Source organism: Euleptes europaea, chromosome 17 (genome assembly GCF_029931775.1).
Source record: "Euleptes europaea isolate rEulEur1 chromosome 17, rEulEur1.hap1, whole genome shotgun sequence".
Taxonomy (NCBI): Eukaryota; Metazoa; Chordata; class Lepidosauria; order Squamata; family Sphaerodactylidae; genus Euleptes; species Euleptes europaea.
In genome coordinates, this window is record NC_079328.1 from 47399930 (window position 1) to 47419836 (window position 19907).

The 19907-nt window shown below is 45.7% G+C and overlaps 2 protein-coding genes across 2 annotated transcripts in view; both read left to right on the top strand.

Moving 5' to 3' along the window:
- The first annotated feature begins 12274 nt into the window (after positions 1 to 12274).
- LOC130489027 (cytochrome c oxidase subunit 4 isoform 1, mitochondrial) lies at positions 12275 to 17657 on the top strand. Its single transcript, XM_056862730.1, has 4 exons — positions 12275 to 12353; positions 14236 to 14400; positions 15023 to 15154; positions 17431 to 17657. Exons 1-4 carry the CDS (start codon positions 12275 to 12277, stop codon positions 17565 to 17567), a joined length of 513 nt encoding a protein of 170 aa, XP_056718708.1. The 3' UTR covers positions 17568 to 17657.
- Positions 17658 to 19127: 1470 nt separating this feature from the next.
- The window catches only part of LOC130488746 (dual specificity protein phosphatase 22-A-like), a 32333-nt gene continuing 31553 nt past the window's right edge, over positions 19128 to 19907 (top strand). Inside the window, exon 1 of the mRNA XM_056862385.1 lies at positions 19128 to 19169. Within this exon, the coding sequence (XP_056718363.1) occupies positions 19128 to 19169 (42 nt within the window). The remainder of the gene's footprint in view (positions 19170 to 19907) is intronic.

Consider the following 19907-nt stretch of genomic DNA (forward strand, 5'->3'; position numbering starts at 1 on the left):
TAACCCAACGGGAACTATTTGATCTGCAGGCAAGTTTTTGCAATGCATCTGCTTGCCAACTGCAGAATGCATTAATCTGATGAGGGCGGAGTCTGTGGAGAGAAGGACAACACTACCTCCTGGCCATAGTTTAGATGGGCCAGACAGCCACCCATTTTACTGAATCAGACCCTTGGCCCATCAAGGTCAGTACTCTCTACTCAGACTTGCAGCAGCTCTCAGTTTGAGGTCTTTCACATTACCTACTGCCTGGTCCTTTTAACTGGAGATGCCGGGGATTGAACCTGGGACCTTCTGCATGCCAAGCAGAGGCTCTTTGGCTCAGCCAAGGCCCCTCCTCTTCCACTGAGCCACTTTTCAACTCAACAGTGAAAATGAGAACATTTCTCATGTCTAAACACTTTATGAGAAACTCCCCAGGCACATATGAATGGGAGCCAGTGTAGTGATTAGGCTGTCAAACTAAGATGTGGGAGACTCCACTTCGAATGCTTGATCTGCTATGGAAGATCAATGGGTGACCTTGGGCCAGTCACACCCTCTCAGCCTAACCTACTTCACAGGACTGTTGTGAGGATAAAAAAGAGGAGAAGAATGTAAGCTGCTTTGAGATACAAATGAACTAAATAAATAAGTGAGCCAAAATTGTTGGTGCCCAAGCAAATAGTTTCAAAGCTTCTTGTCTTCTAATCCTGTTAAGAATATTAAGGCTCAGAGGTTATGGTCAGAAGCTGCTACGTGAATGATCCCTGAAGGAGCTACAGGCTTGTTTTGGGATCCTGACTCTCCCTCTCCCAGTGCTTCTGTTCCCAGTTGGGAATCCTGGTTTGCAGACCAAGCTCAAACCGGTTTTGGATGCTGCTGTCAAGGTGCAATTTGCTACAGAAGGAGCGAATTGGCCCACCTCACATGAGGGAATCACGCAAGCAAGCCTGATGCTTTGCCAAAGCTGGTTTGCAAAGGAGCAACCGTGGTTTGCCACTAGATAGAACCAAAACAGGTTCCTGTTGATGACATCTATGGGCCACTCGCGGTTCTAAGTGCAGACACCATTTTGCTTTTATACAGGGGAAATGTCACCGCATAGTGCTGAATCGCTAGAAAATTTTCATTGGGAAGAATTTGCTTGTTGCTGTCCCCTCATTTCCCCGTGGGGCACAGATGAGGCCAAAAAAGAACAGATGCATGTACAAAGCTGCCTTAAACTTTCAGACCAATGGTTTTCCTAGCCCAGCGCTCTCTGCTGTGGCTGGCAGAAACTCTGAGACAGGGAAAGGTCCTTCCCAACATCATCCGCTGCTTGAGGTCCTGTAACTGGTGATGCCTGAGCTTGAGCCCAGGACTTTCTGCAAGATGAAGAAGAGGAAGAAGAGGAGTTGGTTTTTATATGCCGACTTTATCTTCTTTAAGAAGAATCAAAGCGGCTTACAATCTCCTTCCCTTCCTCTCCCCACAACAAGCACCTTGTGAGGTAGGTGAGGCTGAGAGAGTTCGGAAAGAACTGTGACTAGCCCAAGGTCACCCAGCAGGCTTCATGTGGAGGAGTGGGGAATCAAAACCAGTTTTTCAAATTAGAGTACACTGCTCTTAACCACTACACCATAAAAAACAGAGGTTTATATTGTGCGGTCACTGTCCTCCACCGTAATATTTTCAGACTTTCTCCACAATCTTACTAAATTACTAAAACAGCTGAGATGATAACAGTACAAGCTTCCCAAGCAAAAAATCCAAGATTCAAGAGATGTGCCGCTCATCAGATTGGACGGAGCAAAAGCCTGACTCATCCTTAAGCAGTTTCATGAGTAGTCGTTCTTAAACAGAGACTAATGAATTAAATCAATGACTATGTTCTTTTGTTTCTCTACCAGAAAGAAAGCAGCCAACAAATGCATCCGTTCCTGGCTCAGCCCGTGGGGGGGGGGGGGGGCTATACATGAAATGATTTTAGTACAAACACATCAGAGCAAAAAGCCAAGTGTCCCAGACAATGATGCACTGATTAAACCCAGAGCATTCCTCTAAACTGGGTCCTGAGAACGCAGAGAGTGCAAAGCTAAGACCTGCTCTTCCCGTAATCACTGGGACGCCTGAAAAAAATCTCGTGCCACCTAAGAATCAGGAAAACGACTTCCTGCCCTGCATATCGGTATCTCATTACCCAAAATGAAAACTTAAATCTTGAGATTAAATTGCACTGGGGTGAGCACAAAGTCAGCAGCAGGATGAGAAAATCATGTTGTAGAGACAGCACAGGTTCTGCACAGTTCCAGGGGGGCCAGCTGTGTAGACTGTATGCAGAATGCTCCCAAAGACTAACAACAACAACAACAACAATTCTCTGCACACCCAAACAATTACAATTTCAGGAAGTAAGCAAGGCTGGAATCTTTCTTTCAGACTTGATAGTTTTCTAACATCAGAGACATTTTTTGTGTGAAGGAGCATTTACTCCTGCCAGCCTCCACTGCAGCTTGGCTAGGAATAGTTCAGAGGTGACCACCTTTGTAAAAGTAAGCACACCGGGAGATGGTGCAGCCTTTGAGTGGGGTATTAGTATTCACCTGAAGGCTGCGATCCTATGTACATGACACTTGGAAGCAGACCCCCATTACAGTCTTTGGGAGTCACATTAAAGGAAGCACAGACAAATCAAGATGCATGAAAGATGGAAAGAGGAGGGAGAAGAGAAGGAGGGGGCTGGTGGGAGCCTAGAAGGGAACCGCAGCCTGAGGCTATCCATCTTCATTGATTAAGAAGCCCCACTGCGTTCAGTGAGGCTTACTCCCAAGTAAAAATAAACCAAATGTCCTGCAGCATCTCAAAGCCTAGCAGGTTTTTTTAATGCCAACAACCTACTACAGTTACACGCTCTCCGCCTAGCCTACCTCACAGGGTTATTGCTGTGAGGACAAAATGGAGGAGAGGAGAATCAGTTCAGCCATGTTGGGTACCCACTGGGGAGAAAGGAAGGGTGTAAATGAAGTCAGTAAGAACACAAACATGGTTGCCACTCTGTTATCTGGCCCAATGAAACATTTAGTTATTTATTACTTTAAAATTTCTATCCCGCCCTCCCCAGCCGAAACCAGGCTCAAAGTGGGTAACGACATTAAAACCATTTTACAAACCATAATACATATACATTAAAATCAATAAAATCAACCACGGATAACCGTAAGAAAACAACAAATGGTGCTCAATTAGAGAATAGTGGCTACTGATAAGCACTGCAGTAAGATATTCCCCCCCCCCCAAGAAAGCAACCAAAGGAGCAGGAAGTAAATGGGAATGAAAAGGGAGCAGGAGAGAGACAATTGTAAATGGAGGACTGAAAGAAGGCAGGTGTTGCATGTAGGGTTGCCAGATCTGGGTTGGGAAATACCTGGGGATTTTGGGGGTGGAGCCTGAGGAGGGCGGGTTTGGGGAGGAGAGGGACTTCAGCAGGGGAGGGGCTGTGGCTCAGTGGTACAGCATCTGCTTGGCATGCAGAAGTTCCCAGGTTCAGTCCCCGGCATCTCCAGTTAAAGGGACTGGACAAGTAGATGATGTGAAGACCTCTGCCTGAAACCCTGGACAGCCGCTGCCAGTCTGAGTAGACAATATTGACTTTAATGGACCAAGGGTCTGATTCAGTATAAGTCAGTTTCATGTGTTCATAATGCCGTAGTGTCCACTTTCCAAAGCTGCCATTTTCTCCAGGTGAATTGATCTCTGCCTCCTAGAGATCAGTTGTAACCCCAGGAGGTTACAGCCACCCCCCTGGAGGTTGGCAACCGTCATTGCATGGGGCATGCGACTGGGAAGGCCTGCAAGCAGGGAGGGCGCTGGAGAAAGGGAGCAGGGTCAGCAAACAGCCGCTGATTCACTTTTACGGGAGAAGAAGGAAGAAGGCCAAGGCTGTGGCTTGGGGAGGGGCTTTGGGCTGAGGCTCTGCTTGGCATGGAGAAGGTCCCAGGTTCAATCCCCAGCAGTTAAAGGAACTAGGCAGGTTCAACCTTTAGTTAAAGCGACTAAGCAGGTAAGTGAAGTGAAAGACCCCTGCCTGAGACCTTGGAGAGCCGCTGCCGGTCTGAGTAGACAAGACTGACTTGGGGAGGGGCCGTGGCTCAGAAGTAGAGCCTCTGCTTGGAATGCAGAAAGTCCCAGGTTCAATCCCTGGCATCTCCAGTTAAACGGACTAGGCAGGTAGGTGAGGATAAATACCTTCCTCTGCCTGAGATCCTGGAGAGCGGCTGCCAGCCTGAGCAGACAATACTGACTTTGATGGGCCAAGGCTCTGCCTCAGTATAAGGCAGCTTCATGTGACCCTGTTTGTGTGTGTGTTCATGGGAGGGGCTGTGGCTCAGTGGCAGAGCCACTGCTTGGCATGCAGAAGGTCCCAGGTTCAATCCCCGGCATCTCCAGTTAAAGGGACTAGGCGAGTAGGTGATGTGAAAGACTACTGCCTGAGACCCTGGACAGCCACTGCCAGTCTGAGTAGACAATACTGACTTTGATGGACCAAGGGTCTGACTCAGTATCAGGCAGCTTCATGAGTTCAAATGTATTCACATCACCTTCCTTTTGAGGGGAGGGGCTGTGGCTCAGTGGTAGAGCATCTGCTTGGCATGCAGAAGGTCCCAGGTTCAATCCCTGGCATCTCCAGTTAAACAGACTAGGCAGGTAGGTGAGGATAAATACCTTCCTCTGCCTGAGATCCTGGACAGCCACTGCCAGTCTGAGTAGACAATACTGACTTTGATGGACCAAGGGTCCTGATTCAGGAGAAAGCAGCTTCATGTGTAATTGGGAGGGGCTGTGGCTCAGTTTGTAGAGCATCTGCGTGGCATGCAGAAGGTCCCAGGTGTTCAATCCCCGGCATCTCCAGTTAAAGGGACTAGGAAAGCAGGTGATGTGAAAGACCCCTGCCTGAGACCCTGGAGAGCCGCTGACGGCCTGAGCAGACAACTCTGACTTGGATGGACCCAGGGTCTGACTCAGTATCAGGCAGCTGCATGTGTGTTCAAAGCAGCAGCAGCAGCTGCAACGAGGGGAGGGCCAAGCAGGCAGCTCCAAATGGGGGAGGGGGCTTTAGGGGGTGGGGAAGGGGCGCAGGGAAGGAGCAGGGTCCATTAGGGGCCGCCAGGTAGGGTCGAGGATGCAGCGCCCAGAAGAGGATGCCGAGGGCTAGACCCAGGGGGCGGAGCTTGCGCAGGCCCGGTGGGCGGGGCGTGCCGGGCGAGGGGCGTGGCCTTCCCCCGCCTCAGCGACTCACCGTCGCTTCGTCCCCTTCAGGGCCGTCCGGGCGGCGCTGACCTTGCCGGCCACGGTCCGCGGCGACGTGGGCGGAGGGGCATGCCGGGGCCGAGCCCATTCCCGGGGCGAGGCGGGACTCCTCGCCGGGACCCCGCCGGAGGCCGTTTGAGGAACCGCCGTGAGAGGCTGAGCGGTTGGCTCCGGGCGAGGGGGGAAGGCAGCCCTCGGCAGCGCGCATGCGCCCGGCGCGAGGCGGCGCCTGGGCCGAAGGGCGCCGCTGTGCGCATGCGCGTCTGCCGCCGCTTTCTTCCCAAAGGGGTCTCGAACGGCACGCTGAGCGGCAGGATTATTTATGCAAGGCCATTTATGCATGGGAGGTTTTGCCGCTCTCTAGATGCACATTTTCCCCATCCGAATTCTCAGAACTCTGCATGGTTGTTGTTGTTTTTTTTGTTTTGAGAATTTAGATGGGGAAAATGTGCATGTGTGTGTTAAGTGCCGTCAAGTCGCTTCCGACTCCTGGCGACCCTATGAATGAAAGTTCTCCAGAATGTCCTATCTTTGACAGCCTTGCTCAGATCTTGCAAATTGAAGGCTGTGGCTTCAAAATGTGCATCTAAAGAGTGGCAAATCCAAGGCAAAACCTCCCATGCATAAATGACCCTGGAGTGCCAACGTAAATGCACGAGTCCAGCAGCATTTTGCAAACTAGCAACATTGATTCTGGCACAAACTGGAACCGTATTCCAGTGTCGAGCGAGAAAGGGGGGAAAAGCTGCTCCCTCAGTCCCACGTGGGAGTGGTGCCCCGCAAATGGCTGCATTCAAGCGGAAACCGGAAGTGATCTGAGCGTGTGTTATGATCGAGTTCTACCTCTGGGGCGCGGTTTGCAAAGGCGACCGGCTACTCTGTGGCGCATGCGCACTGAATGGAACGCACCCTCCTGTTTTCACAGGTTGCAGAAGTCTGGCGCCCTCGCCCGTTTTCTCACTAGTGTTTTATGATGTTAGGGGTTTTGTTGTTTACTATTGATATTTTCACTTTCATTCCGCCTTTCTCACTGGGACTCAAGGCGGATTAAAAATATGGCTTTTTAAAATCCAGTCAATCAGTAAGTGAATTATGATACATGAGAAAAAGATAGGATAACATTTGAATCTAACAGCAGATATTCCTGGTAAGACAAAATAATGCAGTTGGACTAGAATGGCAGAACGGGAAAAACGCCAGCCGCCTTGCATCTCAGTGAAAAAGCGGGATTATAAATGACCTAAATAAGATAAATGAAACACATGACAACATCTGTTTAGGGAACAAGATAGTGTAGGAAACTTCAGACATGCTGCTTTGTGCAGTTAACTTGAAAAAGGCAGTGGTGAGATACAAATTTCCTTATATATATATAATATTAAAATTTCCTTATATATATATATATATATATATATATATATATATATATATATATATATATATATATATATATATATATATAATAAAATATATTTTATATATATATAATATATTTTATATATATATAATATTATATTTTATTTTATATATATATATATATATATATATATATATATATATATATATATATATATATATATATATATATATATATATATATATATATTTTTTTTTTTAAAAAAAACACCTTAGTCTCAAGGTAAAAGATCCACTGCTTTGTGGTGCTGCGTTGCCGCAAAAACATAGTTCCAAAATATAGATCCTCAGGACTTTTGCGTTGGGTCAACCCAAACGCACCATCACATCATGTATCATGTCCATAGCCACAGAGTGGACTAGAAAAATCATAGATCTGCTGCTTCGTGGTGCTGCCACAGTGCAAAAACATGGTCCTAAGGCACGGATCCTCACGATTTTTACCTTTTGGTCACCCCAGACTCACCATCAAATTACATCTCATGTCCATGGCCTGAGCTTGCACCACAAAAATCATGGATCCAGTGCTTCATGGCACTGTGTGCAAAAGTGTAGTTCCAAAGCATGGATCCTCAAGGTTTTTACATTTGGTCACACCAAATTCACCATCAAATGCTGTTCAGGACACGCATGAACACACACTGAGCTGCCTTCTTCTGAAACAGACCATCGGTCCAAGTCAGTATTGTCCACTCTGACAGGCAGCGGCTCTCCAGGGTCTCAGGCAGAGGTCTTTCACATCACCTACTTGCCTGGTCCCTTTAACCGGAGATGCTGGGGATTGGACCTGGGACCTTCTGCATGCAACGCAGAGGCTCTTCCGCTGAGCCACAGCCCCTCCCCAAATAGTGCGCACACCACACCCATTAAAACAAGAAATTTCTCTGAGTACATTTTCAGAATGAAACAGGCAAAGTGGTGAAATCAGCAGAAATGCACCATTGATTCCAGGTCAATTAATTGATGTTTGCAGGATTTTACCCGTGCTGTTCAGGACACTCATGAACACACATCGAGTTGCCTTCTTCTGACTCAGACCATCGGTCCAAGTCAGAATTGTCTACTCAGACCGACAGCAGCTCTCCAGGATCTCAGGCAGGGGTCTTTCACATCACCTACTTGCCTAGTCCCTTTAACTGGAGATGGCGGGGACTGAACCTCCCTGGAGGTTTTTAAGCAGAGGCTGGATGTCTATCTGTCAGCATTGCTGATTCTATGGCCTTAGGCAGATCATGAGAGAGAGGGCACCTTGGCCATCTTCTGGGCATGGAGTAAGGGTCACTAGGGGTGTGTGTGGGGGTGGGGTGGGGAAGTAGTTGTGAATTCCCTGCATTGTGCAGGGGGTTGGACTAGATGAGCCTGGTGGTCCCTTCCAGCTCTGATTCTATGAACCTGGGACCTTCTGCATGACGAGCAGATGCTCTACCACTGAGCCACAGCCCCTCCCCAAATAGTGCACGCATATAAAAAAGCGAAATCTCTTTGGGTACACTCAGATTTAAGAGTAGCAGTTCTCTTACAAAGGAATTTCAAAGGGAGATTGGAAAGAGAAACTGCTGAATTACAGTTGATATTCAAACTAAAGTCAATGTATTTACCTGGGCTGAATAAAGACCTTGCATTCATGGCTCATTACCAATGCTGATTTCTCCACACCCATCTCTCCCCTGGACATCACAGACTCTTCTGCATACCACACCTAATCCCATCACGCTGCTATTCACATTTACATACTGTTAACATTTACATACTAATGCTTGTCTGAATTCACTCTCCTCTACTTAAAGACAGATGGATTCACATTCTAGCTGTATCTGAAGAAGTGAGCTGTGGCTCACGAAAGCTCATACCCTGCCAGAAAATATTTTTGTTAGTCTTTAAGGTGCTACTGGACTCTTGCCCTTTTCTACTACTGCAGACAGACTAACACGACTGTGTGTGTGTGTTAAGTGCCGCCAAGTCGTTTCCGACTCATGGCGACCCTATGAATGAAAGTCCTCCAAAATGTCCTATCTTTGACAGCCTTGCTCAGATCTTTCAAATTGAAGGCTGTGGCTTCTTTTATTGAGTCAATCCAGTTGTTGGGTCTTCCTCTTTTCCTGCTGCCCTCAACTTTTTCTAGCATGACTGTCTTTTCCAGTGACTCTTGTCGTCTCATGACGTGACCAAAATACGACAGCCTCAGTTTAGTCATTTGAGCTTCTAGGGTCAGTTCAGGCTTGATTTGATCTATGACCCACTGATTTGTTTTTTTGGCAGTCCACGGTATCCGTAACACTCTCCTCCAACACTGCATTTCAAAGGAATCTATTTTCTTCCTATCAGCTTTCTTCACTGTCCAGCTTTCACACTCATACATAGTAACAGGGAATACGATGGCATGAATTAATCTAGTCTTGGTGGCCAGTGACACATCTTTACACTTCAAAATCTTTTCTAGCTCCTTCATGGCTGCTCTTCCCAGTCTCAATCTCCTTCTGATTTCTTGGCTGCAGTCTCCCTTTTGGTTGATGGTGGAGCCAAGGAATAGAAAGTCTTGAACAATTTCAATTTCCTCATTGTCAACCTTAAAGTTGTGTAATTCTCCTGTAGTCATTACTTTTGTTTTCTTGATGTTCAGCTGTAGTCCTGCTTTGGCACTTTCTCTTTTAACTTTCAGCAGTAGTCGTTTCAAATCTTCACTATTTTCTGCCAATAATGTAGCATCATCAGCATATCTCAAGTCCATGGAATCCGTAACCCTCTCCTCCAACACCACATTGGAATCTATTTTCTTCCTACCAGCTTTCTTCACTGTCCAGCTTTCACACCCATACATAGTAATAGGGAATACGATGGCATGGATTAATCTAGTCTTGGTGGCCAGTGACACATCCTTATGCTTCAAAATAGATGCAGTTCAAAATATATATCCAAATAGTGCACGCATATTAAAAAGCGAAATGTCTTTGGGTGCAGTTTAAGAATGAAATGGACAACTTGGTAATTATGAATGTATTAATAAGTATTCGATACTCTTTTGTATTATCTTGTGTTATATTTTTTGTATTACTTATTATAGTATTTGTTTGTTTTTTTGTTTTAAGTTTTGTTATAAAAATTAATAAAAAATTATATATATATATGAATTATTTGTTATAAAAATTAATAAAAAATTATTATAGTATTTGTTTGTTTTTTGTTTTAAGTTTTATGTTATAAAAATTAATAAGTATATATATATATATATATATATATATATATATATATATATATATATATATATATATATATATATATATATAAAGAATTATTTGTTATAAAAATTAAAAAAATTATTATAGTATTTGTTTGTTTTTTTGTTTTAAGTTTTATGTTATAAAAATTAATAAAAAAATTTATATATATATGAAATGGACAAAGTGGTAAAATCAGCAGAAATGCACCCCCGATTCCAGGCCAGTTAATCGCCGTTTGCACGATGTTAACCCTTGCCGTTCCAGCCAGAGCAGCGAGCGGGACCTCGGGGATCTCGCCCAGAGCGCGGCGAGGCGCTTCCGCCCGGCCTCCTCCCGTCGTGCACCGCGTTTCCGCCTTCGCTTCCGTTTCCTCGTTCCGTCCTCAGACTGCGGGCTTGGAGGGCACGAGCGGGGCTCGGAGCGCGGCCGTTGGCAGGTGAGGGAGGCCCCGGTCCCCGGGAGCTTTGCCGCCAGCTCTTCTCGGCAGGGCGGGCAAGACCGTACCCCAAGAGCCCAAGGCCGGCGGTGCACAAAAGGGAGCTTTGGGGCTTTTGCGCCTTCACAACAACCCCGCAAGGTCGGCGGGCTCGGGAGGCTGGGAGGGTCGCGAGACGAGCGGGCTCGGGAGAGGGTTGCAGGCTGCTGTAGCGCATCCACCTTGTAGGGTTGCCAACCTCCAGGGGGGATCCAAAAAGAAGGCACCTCCGTGCTAGTACCCTAGGGTCAGAAAAAAATAGCTCAGGGGTCTCCAAGTACAAAAGTATCAAAATGCTTATTGGTGTTTAAATATATAACATCTACAGAACCCAGTGGGATACAGCAACATAAATTTTTGAGAATATATACAATATATACACGTGTGAGTTTGAAGCAGTCTCTATGCAATACAAATTGTATATATTCTCAAACATTTATGTTTTCTGTAGATGTTCTATGTTTAAACACCAATAAGCCTTTTGATACTTTTGTACTTGGAGACTCCTGAGCTATTTTTTCTTAACCTCCAGGTGGGGCCTGGCGTTCTCCCAGGATCCCGACCGATCTCCAGACTGCAGAGATCAGATCCCCTGGAGAAAAAGGGGATGGCTTTAGAGCAGGGCTTCTTAAACTTCTTCCACTCGCGACCCCTTTTCGCCCGAGAAATTTTTACGTGACCATATAGGTATATAAAATAGGTATACAAAATAGGTATATAATAAAATTGGTTCACAAATCAAACATTTACTGATAGTAAATCATAAATAAATGTATTTTTAAATGTGTATTATTTTATTTTTAAATTAAAACAAAATTTCGCGACCCCCCGCACATTCAGTTATGCGACCCCGGCATATGGGGTCGCGACCCACAGTTTAAGAAGCTTTGCTTTAGAGTATGGGTTTTAAACAACGGGGGGATTCCCCCCGGGGGGGGAATTTTAGGGTTGGGGGGGGGGGAACTGGGACCACTGTTCAGCAAAGTGTGATGTCCTGTAGATTATGTACAATCTGTAAGATTGTAGTTTGTTCTTAATTTAATTCAATAAAGTTTATGACTGTTTTGGGAAGGGGGGGTTATATTCTGAACAATGGTGAAAGGGGGGAATGGAGCAAAAAAAAAGTCGAGAACCACTGCTTTAGAGAGTGGACTCTGGCATTAAAAACCACTGAGTCCCTCCCCCCCACAGGCTCCGCCCCCAAATTTACAGAATTTCCCTACCTGGAGTTGGCAACCCTAACCTTTCCTTTCTGCCCTCAGAGGTAAGGGGGGAATAAAAGCTGAAGATAGGAAACAAATTCTGTAGTGAGCAAAAGAAAGTGTATTGTTTAGACAGAAACCTTTCAGAGTCCCAGTTGGTAGGGCTACTGGCGTGCTAAACTTTGCAACACCGAACTCCTTAATATTGTGTTACTAATATAGTGTATTAATTGTTGCCAAAAATTACTTCAATAGAAACATACCTGAAGGTTTTGTGTATGTCTGTAGTATGAGAGGGGGGCTTTTTTTCCTCAGTGCTCCCCAAAATTCCCGGTTTTTTTTGTTTTTTTTTTGAAAAATCGAGAAAGCCCTCCGGCTGTTTCATGTTGTGAATTTGTAATGACGAGTCTTTGTTTTTCCTGGTACCCGGAGTTATTTACTCTGCTGCAATCTTGCCTCCTTTTGCTCCTTGATTTTGGGGGTGGGATGAGAGACCCCTGGGCTGGTAGATGGCTAGTTCTCTGTTGTGGCAGGAAACTGAAGTTGTTGACATATTGTGCAGGCTTGTGGTGTTCAGATCTGTTTCTTTGCCTGATGATATTCCTCACAGTGGCAGAGTTACCAGATCTGGTTAGTTTTCCTCATCAATTGTTTTAAATTTCTGATGCTTTAATTCATACCTCTTCCCTTTCAGGATGTTGGCTTCTAGGGCATGTAGCCTTATTGGCAAGCGGGCCATTTCCACTTCAATCTGTGTGAGGGCTCACGGGCATGGTAGGTCTGGAGCTTAATTTCTTTAGCCTGCTTCCCCCCCCCCCCCGTTTTATCACTTGTCTCGTGCTCAACATTTTACAAAGTGTTTTCCAGCTATTTATCCCATCATGGGGACAAGAAGGATTTTTGCTTTGCCTTTGTTAGGAGCAGTAATATAAGTTTTCCGGAAAATTTTGTAATTCAAATTTAAATATTTAAGTCATGGTAGCAAAATGTAAACATTGTTAGGAGAATAAGGCAAATGCATCATGTACAAGCCCTGGGTTTGTCTATACTTATTATCCCACATTAGCCCTCCTGACCTGAATAGCCCAGTCTAGCCTGATCTCGTCAGATCTCAGAAGCTAAGCAGGGTCAGCCCTGGTGAGTATTTGGATGGGAGACCACCAAGTAAGTCCAGGGTTGGATGGGAAACCACCTCTGTTTTCCTGATGGGAGCTAGATGGCCCAGTCTAGCCTGATCTTATCAGATCTTGGAAGCTAAGCAAGGTGAGTCGTGGTTTGTATTTGGATGGGAGACCAGGGTTGCTACGCAGAGGCGGGTGTGGTGAGAATGCTTATAATTTGGGTTAAGAATAACCACATTCATACCTTAATATTATAACCTATAGCCACACCAAACCTGACTAAGGCTTTTAGAAAGCAGCCCTCTAGCTGACCCCAGCTTTTCTATTAGGATCCTGACCTTAGAAAGTAACAGGAGATTTGCATTTCTAAGAGTTAATCACCCAGAACACATTAGGTGCCTAGAAATTATGTTCAGGGGTAGTGAATGCTTACGCAGTGAGGAAATTGTTTATGAACAAGGAGTAACGGATGAACAGATGGCTGTCAGAGACCTGGACATGGCAAACTTATTATGAAACAAAATATTCCCAAACAACTTATAGCCATGATTTGTGGAAACTCATCTCCTGGAGAATTTGAAAGGGAGAGGTCCGTTTGAGACCCTCTCTGACGGTCTAATCTATAAAAAGGCTTTCAAGATGACCAGTCCTTGTCCTTCCACAGAGAGACCAGAGCTCCACTTGGTGGTTGCCATCTCTCTTTGGAATGACCCAAAGGCTGCCTTTGTTACTGTCTGTCTGTCTGTGAGTCTGTTACTTTCTGTCATATATATTTAGTTAAGTATTGCCTTTCCCTATGTCTTATATTCTTTTGTGAATCCAATAAAATTGCATGATTTACTTTATACGTTTGATGTGCTGCTTAAGAGTGTTTAGAGTGAAAGATCTCTTTCCCTATCAAACTCTCTAGCTCCTGCTCTGGTAAGTAGCAGACGGAGAGACTCTAAGTAGCAGGCAGAGAAGACCAAAAAAATAAAAGAGCTCAAGGGAGAGAACTTGAAAAATTCTCCCAACAGCGGGCAATGGCAAACCACCTCTGAATGTCTTGCAATGTCCCTGGCAAACTCCTCAGGGTCAGCATAAGTCAGCTGTGATGTGATGGCAAAAAGAATGTTTTTTTAATAACTTTAAAAGAATAAGGCTAATAATAATAATAAATTTTATTTGTATCCTTCCCTCCCCCGGCATGCTGGGCTCAGGGCGGCTAAGGTCTCACGTGCATCATGTACAAGCACTGGGGGTTGTCCATGTTTCGTATCCCACATTTAGCCCATCTAGCATGATGGATTTGCAGCACAACAGCCCTGACAATTATAGACACACTATATTTACATATGTGGGGTGGAAAATCTTCCACGGAAAAATAAAGCACCCTGCATCTCTGGCTGGGAGTAACTCAAAGGAAACTATTCCAGGCAGAAATGGCAGTGCTAAATCTGTACCTGGGTACCTGCATTTTGCTGTTGATTGAAACGCCATGTTTCCTGGTGTCTTATTTCAATGAGACTATCATGCTCTCTCTCTCTGTTGAACAGGTATTGCAAAAACGGAGGATTTCAGCCTTCCTTGTTACATTGACCGTCGGGATATTCCTCTGCCTCCGGTTGACTATGCGAGAAATCTCACTTCTGGGCAGAAGGCTCTGAAGGAAAAGGAGAAGGCGTCCTGGGCTGCCCTCTCTGTTGATGAGAAGCTTGAGTGTAGGTATTCATCGGTGGTGGTGGCGGCGGTGGTTGTGTATGGGGTGGAGAGCAGAGGGGAAGATAAGGATATGGCTTAGCTAGCCTCAATCTAGAAATCATGGAGAGCCAGCGTGGTGTGGGGGTTAGAGTGTTGAGTGAGGGCCAGGAGGAGTCTGGGCTCTAATCCTCACTCCGCCATGACACTCTTTGGGTAATTTTAGGCCAGTCACATGAATGCCTTATACTGAAGCAGACCCTTGGGTCCATTAAAGTCAGTATTGACTACTCAGACCAGCAGAAGCTCTCCAGGGTCTCAGGCAGAGGTCTTTCGCATCACCTACCTTCCTAGTCCCTTTAACTGGAGATGCCAGGGATTAAACCTGGGACCTTCTGCATGCCAAGCAGATGCTTTACCACTGAGCCACAGACCCACCCCAGGATCTCTGCACCTAGCCTATTTTTCAGGGTCAGTTGTAGAAATTAAGTGAGTGCTGAAGAAAACCATCGAAGCTTTTGGGAGGGAGGACAGAGCTTTTTAAAAAATGCAATGAATCACTTTGGACTCCTCATGTCTTGTGCATCTCAAAACTAGAAAGGGACAATTGCTTTTATTTTTTGTTGTTGTTTTTTGCTCCTTCAGTGTACCACATCAAGTTCCACGAGACCTTTGCCGAAATGAACAGGGGGTCAAACGAATGGAAGACTATCATTGGCGGGGTGTTCTTCTTTGTCGGTTTCACTGCCTTCATTGTAATATGGCAAAGGAAGTACGGTGAGTATTCGGTAATTCAGGATGTCCCCTTTGCCATCAGAGTAGCATCTGCAAAGGGAACAAGTTTCAAGGGTGTGCGTGTGCCCTGAGGAAGCCCTTGGGGGGGGAAAGCGGGTGTCTTTTGCACACAAGACTTCCTTATAAGAAAGAGTAGCATTTTAGCATCCCTGGGTGATGAAGGCACCTTTTTATGTGAAAAATATATTACTTTGTCAGTTGAAAATCTGACCGATTCCTTGGCTTGCCTCTCCTCCCCCTCCCGAAACCTCCAAGCTTGAGATCAGAGTGTTCAGTCTCCTAGAGGAGGAGAAATGGTACATTGGGGGCAGTTTCAGCCCCCACCACTGCCGTTTGTTGCGGCCCTCCCACCTTATACAACAGCGAAGCTGCTTCCTCAGTTGCTTTCCAAGCTTCCTATCTAATTGTTTCCTGCTGCCCCAGAAGGTAAGGCCAGAACCAACGGGTTGAAATTAAATCAAAAGAGTTTCCATCTAGACATTAGGAAGAACTTTCTAACAGTTAGAGCGGTTCCTTAGGGGAACAGGCTTCCTTGGGAGGTGGTAAGTGCTCCTTCCCTGGAGGTTTTTAAGCAGAGGCTAGATGGCCATCTGTCAGCAATGCTGATCCTGTGACCTTAGGCAGATGATGAGAGGGAGGGCATCTTGGCCATCTTCTGGGCATGGAGTAGGGGTCACTGGTGGTGTGGTGGGGGGGGAGAGGTAGTTGTAAAATTCCTGCTTTGTGCAGGGGGTTGGACTAGATGACCCTGGTGGTACCTTCCAACCCTATGATTCTAATATGGAGTGGACGGGGTTTCTGAAGCTGGGCCTTTATCAGTGTACACACAAACCGACTGGACTTAAGCAGCCTTGTGATTAGTCCGCTTGCCTGCCGATGCCTGAATTAGGAATTTGCAGGCCAAAGACCTCCCCCACCACTGAAATACTTTTTGTAACATTTCCTCGATGGAAGATGCTCCTTACTCCTTGCAGTCAGCCCTGCAAAGTGGGGGTTTTATAATCCTGAATTTACGGGATAAATTATTTCTCGGTATTGTATGTGTAAAGCCAATGGAAGTAACTTCTCTGCACCCAAAGAAGTCTGAAATGGATGTCTTGTCACCTCTTAAATCTTAACAGATTTGTTAAAGTGCACACTGTGTGGGTTAGAGCCCGCTTCATCAGAAGGCAGAAGTGACGCTTCAGTGCACGGTTCCACTTCACGCATCAGGTCTATAAAATTACTCATGGTATGGAGAGAGTGGACAGGGAGAAGATTTTCTCCCTCTTTCATAATACCAGAACGCGGCGTCATCTGCTGAAGCTGGAGGGCGAGAGATTCAAAACAGACAAAAGGAAGTATTTCTTCACACACCGCATAGTTAAATTGTGGAACTCCCTGCCCCAGGATGTGGTGATGGCTGCCAACTTGGAAGGCTTTAAGAGTAGTGGACATGTTCATGGAGGAGAGGGCTATCCATGGCTACTAGTCAAAATGGATACTAGTCATGATGCATCCCTATTCTCTCCAGGATCAGAGGAGCATGCCTATTATATTAGGTGCTGTGAAACACAGGCAGGATGGTGCTGCTGCAGTTGTCTTGTTTGTGAGCTTCCTAGAGGCACCTGGTTGGCCATGGCGTGAACAGAGTGCTGGACTTGATAGGCCTTGGTCTGATCCAGCAGGGCTTTTCTTATGTTCTTACGTTAAATAATGCAGGTTCTAGCTGACAGTAGTTGGCGTTTCAGTAAATCTCTTAGGGGCCAAAAGACTCCTTCATGTTTTGGCTATGAATGGGTTTCTCATGTCTTTTCAAGATAAGATGGTATCTTGTAGTTACTAGATAAGATGGTATCTTGTAGTTTTCAAGATAAGATGGTATCTTGTAGTTTATCTTGATGGGAAAATGTTCAGCAGCGTAGAACTCAGTTCACTCCCCCCCCCCCCAAAAAAAAAGCCCTTAGGCCAGGCAGGTAAGTAGATGATAGAAGAATGTGGGTTGTCCCACAAAGGTCTCTCAGTCATCTTGGAGAGATTGCCCATTCGAGGGGCTGACAGCTGGAGGAAAGCCGGCTTGGCTGTGATTCTCGGTGGTGGAAAGTGATGTCAAGTTGCAGATGACTTACGGCGACCCCTGGTCTTCCTTGGTGGTCTTCCATGCAATTACTAACCAGGGCCAACCCTGCTTAGCTCCCAAGATCGAGCTAGCCTGGGCCATTCAGGAGAGGGCTGAGATTCTTACTGCTTAACATTGTAAGGGGCTTCTCTGATTCCAGTTTTTGGGCCGGTTCCCCACACTCTGTCGGAAGAATGGATAGCCATGCAGACCAAGCGAATGCTGGATATGAGAGTGAACCCGATCCAAGGCTTCTCTTCCAAATGGGACTACGAGAAAAACGAATGGAAGAAGTGAGAAGCACTCCACTGAGTTCCAGTCCTGCTCTGGCTTGAAATACTAAAACATTTCCATTGTCTTCACGTGACTTCGCTGCTTCTGTGTTTGGCGAGGAAAAAAAAAGCCCTCCATTGGAATATAAATCTTAATAAATGTCTGGTGTACTTGAAAAAAAATTCCTTCTCTTTGTCTTAAAATGTTTTTGGTGTGTACTGCGTGTAATAGCTAGTGAAACTCTCAAACGTTGGGATATTGGTTACAAAGCTACTGTAGGCCGATGCAGAGTTGCACTTGGGAAAGGGAGTATAAATCCTGTGCTTTTGCTGTTTTAAGTGCAAGATGTATGCAGCAAGATTAAAAGTCCCAGTTTATAAATACCGCACAGTAATCCTCTTCTTTATTTTGGCCTGAGCATTTGTTTGTTTAAATGTATGCGCAGAAGAGGCAGGACACCGTGTGTGGGGGTTAAGTGCCGTTGAGTCGCTTCCGACTCATGGCAACACTATGAATCAGTGTTCTCCAAAACGTCCTATCGTTAACAGCCTTGCTCATTTATTTAAAAAGGTAAAGGTCCCCTGCGCAAGCACCGGGTGATTCCTGACCCATGGGATGATGTCACATCCCAAAGTTTACTAGGTAGACTTTGTTTACGGGGTGGTTTGCCAGTGCCTTCCTCAGTCATCTTCCCTTTACCCCCAGCAAGCTGGGTACTCATTTTACCGACCTCGGAAGAATGGAAGGCTGAGTCAGCCTTGAGCCGGCTACCTGAAACCACTACACCATGCTGTCACTAAAAATTTTTTTATAACCTACAGGAAAACTCATTCCACACCAATGGGGAGGGGCTGTGGCTCAGTGGTAGAGCATCTGCTTGGCATGCAGAAGGTCCCAGGTTCAATCCCTGGCTTCTCCAGTTAAAGGGACAAGGCAAGCAGGTGATGTGAAAGACCTCAGCCTGAGACCCCAGAGAGCCGCTGCTGGTCTTGAGTAGACAATACTGACTTTGATGGACCAAGGTCTGATTCAGTATAAAGCAGCTTCATGTGTTCAAACCAGACATTTGGGTGGAAACAGAGGTAACGGCAATACATTTGCTGGCCTATGGGAGCTACTGTCCTGGTGGTAAGGGTGCAATACTCTTGTTGGTTTCTGCCTGTTGGCAGCTCAGCAAGGGCGTCAGGAAGCTGGCAAGAGTCTCGCTTGTGGCTTTTCTGAATGTGGATGGGGTGTGGGTGGTTGAACTAGGCGAGGGTGCCAGCTTAGCTCAAAGTTCACCGCTGTTGCTAAGCTACACAGCTCAAACAAACCTTGCCGGAGGATTGGCGTTAGTTTAAACTGCATTCGTTCTAATCTGTTTTGCGAGGCCGTTTAGAATTTCAAAACATTTTTTTATGCCACCTTTCCACCCGATTGGGGTTCACCAGGTGGTGAACATAAAAAAAAAAAAATTAAACATCTGAGCATTGAAAAATGCATGTACAATTATAAAATAATTCAACAGTATTTAAGCAGCACTTTATAGGCTAACAAGATCTTATTCCAGTGTAAACTGTTGTGGATTAGAGCCCACCACAACCGATGGACACGGCTGTCCCGCTGGAATCTGGTGCTGTGCAGCTGGTGATAAGAAGCCATGCCAATTAAAGAGGCATCTTGGACCAGTGTCTCTCCATGGCCGGTAATTTCAGAATTGCTTTAGGAAGGGGGAAATTAATCCTGGGAGACTAATACTGGGAACAAGGGCTTTCCTGCACCCTCGATTTACTCCTGATTTTCTTGGCAGTTGACCTACAAACATTGGAACTGGTTTGTGCATGGCTCTTCCGCACATCTGCCCTCCCTCTGCATTTTTACAGTTGTGGAGTCAGTTAATTTTCTTCCACACATGCCTTACATGATCAGGATTTTCAAAGGAGGGTGCTGTCATAATGGCGTTATCAGTGGCATCACAGCACCCTCTTTATTTTTTTTGCACATGCTTTGATCGATATACCATTGTAATGATAGGTTAAGCAGGTTCTCTGAATTCCCAGCTTTCATTTTTCTTAATTGTCTCTAGCGCCTTTCCCCTTATATCTCTGCAAGGGAAAGGGCTAGTCACTTTTTTAAAAAATTAAAGCTGAGAATTCAGAATGTGCTTGACCTATCATTAAGATGGTATATCGATATATCAATGTTTTAGTGCCTTTAAAAAAATTAAGAATTAAACCACTCGTCTTCAGGGCGAGGGGGGAGGAGGGGGAGTGGTTTGACAATGACAACAGTCCAGTCATCGAAAAGCAGGCCAGAGGTGGGTGGGAGTGGGTGTGACAAAAGTGACCGAAACCTTAAGCAGGTGGGAAAAGGTGACTCGAAATC

What these genes read in the sequence shown, in the direction of transcription:
- LOC130489027 (XM_056862730.1), top strand. Translation starts at nt 12,275, where the DNA reads ATGTTGGCTTCTAGGGCATGTAGCCTTATTGGCAAGCGGGCCATTTCC. An exon ending in TGTGAGGGCTCACGGGCATG is followed by an intron (nt 12,354 to 14,235) that starts GTAGGTCTGGAG and finishes TCTGTTGAACAG; the next exon opens with GTATTGCAAAAACGGAGGAT. An exon ending in TGTTGATGAGAAGCTTGAGT is followed by an intron (nt 14,401 to 15,022) that starts GTAGGTATTCAT and finishes TTGCTCCTTCAG; the next exon opens with TGTACCACATCAAGTTCCAC.